The sequence below is a fragment of the Pteropus medius genome, unplaced genomic scaffold, assembly GCF_902729225.1.
Source record: "Pteropus medius unplaced genomic scaffold, Ma_sr-lr_union100, whole genome shotgun sequence".
Classification (NCBI taxonomy): domain Eukaryota; kingdom Metazoa; phylum Chordata; class Mammalia; order Chiroptera; family Pteropodidae; genus Pteropus; species Pteropus medius.
Genome location: NW_024354496.1, coordinates 94,808 through 98,567, shown reverse-complemented (window position 1 = coordinate 98,567; position 3,760 = coordinate 94,808). Strand labels below are relative to the sequence as shown.

At 52.7% G+C, this 3,760-nt stretch overlaps 1 protein-coding gene across 5 annotated transcripts in view; it reads left to right on the top strand.

The window, feature by feature from the left end:
* Positions 1-3,760, top strand: part of SHROOM2 (shroom family member 2) — a 105,543-nt gene that overhangs the window by 42,446 nt on the left and 59,337 nt on the right. For 2 of the 5 annotated variants that reach the window (XM_039852218.1, XM_039852215.1), the window contains exon 1: positions 2,897-3,501. The exons of 1 other annotated variant lie outside the window; for it this stretch is intronic. In XM_039852218.1, the coding sequence (XP_039708152.1) occupies positions 3,316-3,501 (186 nt within the window). In that variant the 5' untranslated portion in view covers positions 2,897-3,315. Of the gene's footprint in view, positions 1-2,894; positions 3,502-3,760 lie in introns of those variants that run through there. 2 more of the 5 variants (XM_039852216.1, XM_039852219.1) reach the window with 2 other exon arrangements.

Below are 3,760 nucleotides of genomic sequence, written 5' to 3'. Positions count from 1 at the left end.
ATGTGAATCTGGGGGAGACACACAACATTCAGTCTGTGGCAACATCACAGAAAAGAGTTTTTGTTTGTTTTTTTTCAAAGCTAGCCCGGTGATGGCTGAGATCAGGCGTGCTTTACCCAATACAGAGATGAAGGGGCCTGGTGACTCACGGGAGGCGCGGTGACACGGTCCTGGCCACGGTCCCTTCGAGCAGCGCCGCCCCGTGTGCCGCGGTGGCAGCGGCGTCATCTGAAGGAACAGTCGCCGGTGCTTTGAAATCGCAGCAGGCCGGGAAGATCCACGGAAAACGAACAGCCGTGTGTTCTGTGACGCCGAGACGCTTTGTCCCGGGTCCGTCCGGAGGCTCCCGTTCCTGTTTCTTGACGGCCTGTCCGCTCTTTCAGATGGCTTTTTCCACGCTGAAAACGGCAGAATTAAGCGATTCCGATCGTCTGTTTAAGCGGCGCTTAAATGTCCCTTCCCACTGCTCTGTTTTCGAAAGCTGCCACTTGGGTTCTGTCCCGTGAGAGATGCCAGCCGGCTGCGTGGCTAGAGGCAGAAAGAAGCAGGGGCCACAAACAGGGCTCAGAGCCGGGACTGCTGAGGCACCCGGCTCTCGGGGAGGCTGGGAGGAGGGTGTCGGGTCCCTTCGTGGTGGCAGGGGGCCCTGGCATGGCACCCGAACGATGATCAGGGATGAGCCAGGTGCTGTGTGCGCACGTGGCAGTGCCGGGGTGGAAACAGAGGGGACCCCGTCGCCAAGGCCTGGAGGCAAGAAAGACGTGTTCTGTGGGCAGAAAGGGCTCTCCGTGGTGGTGGGTGGTGTTGGCACAGGGCCGGTGCCGTCCGGAACCAAAGTCCTGTTGCGCGTGGCAGTGGTGAGCCTTTACTGAGCACAGTGGCTCTGCCTCACCCGACTGGCTGGCCTCTTGCATGGCCGCTGCGGACCAGACGGGCTGACCTGTGCGAGGCAGGGGCTGCCTGCCTCCCGCCACGGTGCCTCGGGTCACCTGGGCTTGTAGAGGTGTCGTCTTTATTTTTTGTTACACGGTGCTGAAAAGGTCTGAGATGCTTTACCCTTTTCCTTGACCAGTGGGGGTGAGTTCTTTGTTGTTGTTGAGTAATATCTAGAGACGTTTTTGGTGGTGACAACGTGGGGCTGGGGGTGCGACTGGCATGTAGTGTGTGGAGCCCAAGCTGCTGTGACAAAGGTCCTACAGTGCTCAGGACGCCCCGCGACAAAGGACCGTCCAGTCGCAGATGCCGGTACTATCGAGGCGGAGAGACGCGTGGTGGGATGCCATCATGTGTTGGATTGGTTGGGCGTTTTAACGCATGGTGCTGGTATGAAGTCTTTTACGGGCCTTTTGCTTCACCCACAGACACATCGCTGACTGTACGTTATTCACTCTCTTTTCCCACGTGTCGTATCAATTGACGCATCCACCTGGTGTCTGAGCGTCACAGGTACTGGACATAGCCCAAGTGTCCATCGACAGGTAAGAAGATAAAATGTGATGTATACGCACAATAGGATATAATTCAGCCTTAAAAAAGGACACTGAACGTCACATACGACATACAACACGACAGACCCCGAGTGCTGTCACCAGACACAGAAGGACAAAGTCTGCACGAGTCCGCTTATGCCAGGTATCAGGAGGAGTCAGAGTCACGGCAACAAAGCGGGATAGTGAGTGCCCGGGCCTGGGGAGCAGGGGCTGGGCAGCCGTTTGATGGCGTAGTGTCCGCGTCACAAGATGCAGAAGTCGTCGAGATGTTAACACACGCTGTGGTCACAGTCAACTCTTGAACGGCACACTTTAAAAATGGTGCTGACAGGAAATTTTGTATTGCGTGATTTTTGTTCTTGTTGGTTTTTGCCTTTTACTCCAACGACACAGGAGTTGCAGGTGCTCCGGCCCTTGCCGACTGCTTTTCCTCCCTGGCAGTCTGGTGTCGGTTGTCCCTTGCTGAGTGTGACCATCACGTCACCTGCTGTATTACATATTGGGGCAGGTTCTTCCATCTAACAGGGATCCATCCAGATGGAGATTTTGGAAAACGTATCCCCGTTTTAACCAAGAGGCCCCAGTACTCTTAAGTTACAAACAGCCGACTTGTGCCTCTATGTATACGTTCAAAGGGCCATCTGGGAAAATGCACATTTCCTTTTTCCCTTCTCTCGATGGCAATCCCAATGATTAAGCCATGACATATTTTGAAGAGGTATTTGTGTCTTAGCCTGAGAATTTAACTACCACTTAAATCATGTTGGTTTTTTTATGGGGCAAATGTGGCCTGGTTTCCACATAATCCACTTAGGCTAAGCTTTTGTAAAACACTCCCTTTATAAATTTGGACTTTCCGTGTTTTAGAAAGTTTTCTGTAATGCTTTAAGTTAGCCAAACAAGGGGAAAAGGAAACTTTAAACAATGAGAACATCTAGGATAATCGAGCTTTTGGATTTTTTTTGCCCCCAAACCCTCTTATATAAAAGGCCTTAGAAACCACCCTATCTGAATGAACAGCTCGGAGTGCGGTATCTGAAGCCGTCTCCTTTTAGTGCTTCAGCTCCTAGTTTCCCCGTGTTAAAATCAAAAAGGGACTCGCCACTCGAATCGAAAAAGCTTCGCGTGGGTTGCACTTCCATTTCGGACACTAATAAGTTATAACAAATGAAATGATTTGTAAGTCTTCTTGTACCATACATTACAGTTTATAAAACATTTGCATAATTGTCTCACGTTCCTTCCGATTGTCCTAGGATGCAAGACACCTAACTTGTACCACCATTTTGGGAAATGACAAAACTGAAAGAAAAATTAACTGACTTTTCCTCCAAATCTCATAGTTAAGTGGTACAGGAGTCTTCAGTGCTGAATCATCTCTCATCTCTTTGAAACCTTCCCCGATACTAAGCCCATCCCCCGCCCCCCACCTTATTAGATTATTCCCTCCCCTGCGCTGCCAGTACCCTATGCATGTCTGTTACTATGCTTGTCACATAGAATTTACATCCGTCAGGGTCCAGTGAGGAGGTAGAAACCACACAGTTAATTTGAACGGGGAACGCGTAATACAAAGCAGGAGTCGGCAGTCTGGCGAAATGCCAACACAGCCCTCGGCTTGTGTCTTGTCCCGGGAGGTGGAACAGGAGATGCGGTGACCACAGGCCCTGCAGAGCCTAAAATATTTATGACTACATGGCTCTTTATGGAAAAGTTTGCCAGCCCCTCATTGCAAAAAATTAACTATTAACAGAATATCACTTATTATCAGTTTATTGGTGAGTAATTTTTAACTAGGGTCAGATGGGGTAGAGACAGCTAAAGCATGCCACAGGAGCAGCTCTCAGGAGCAGCCACCATCTCCCGGCTGAGGCGAATGACCTACAAGCCGGTTGGAACTACCCCCGCTCCTTCCGCCATCCCAACCCCCCACAGAGACCCAGCTCTTCATGGCGTAGGTGTGACCGCGGCCACGGGACAGTGGGGTTCACTGAGTGCCACGGGCCCGCTAGTAAGCGGGCTGGCTGGGCAGCTGGCCCAGATGGGGTGGAGCTGGCTGGGCAGCCGGCAGAGGTGCCAGTGGAACCTCCCGGGAGGCGCCCCAGGGCGATGCAACTAAAACTCAACGGAGCTGCTCACTACAGTGCCTGGGGCACTTGCGCTGGAGCCGCTGTGGGTTCAGTGCGCCATGTTTCCCGGAACGGCGCAGGGCGCAGGGCGCAGGGCGCAGGGCGCAGGGCGCAGGGCGCAGGGCGCAGGGCGCAGGGCGC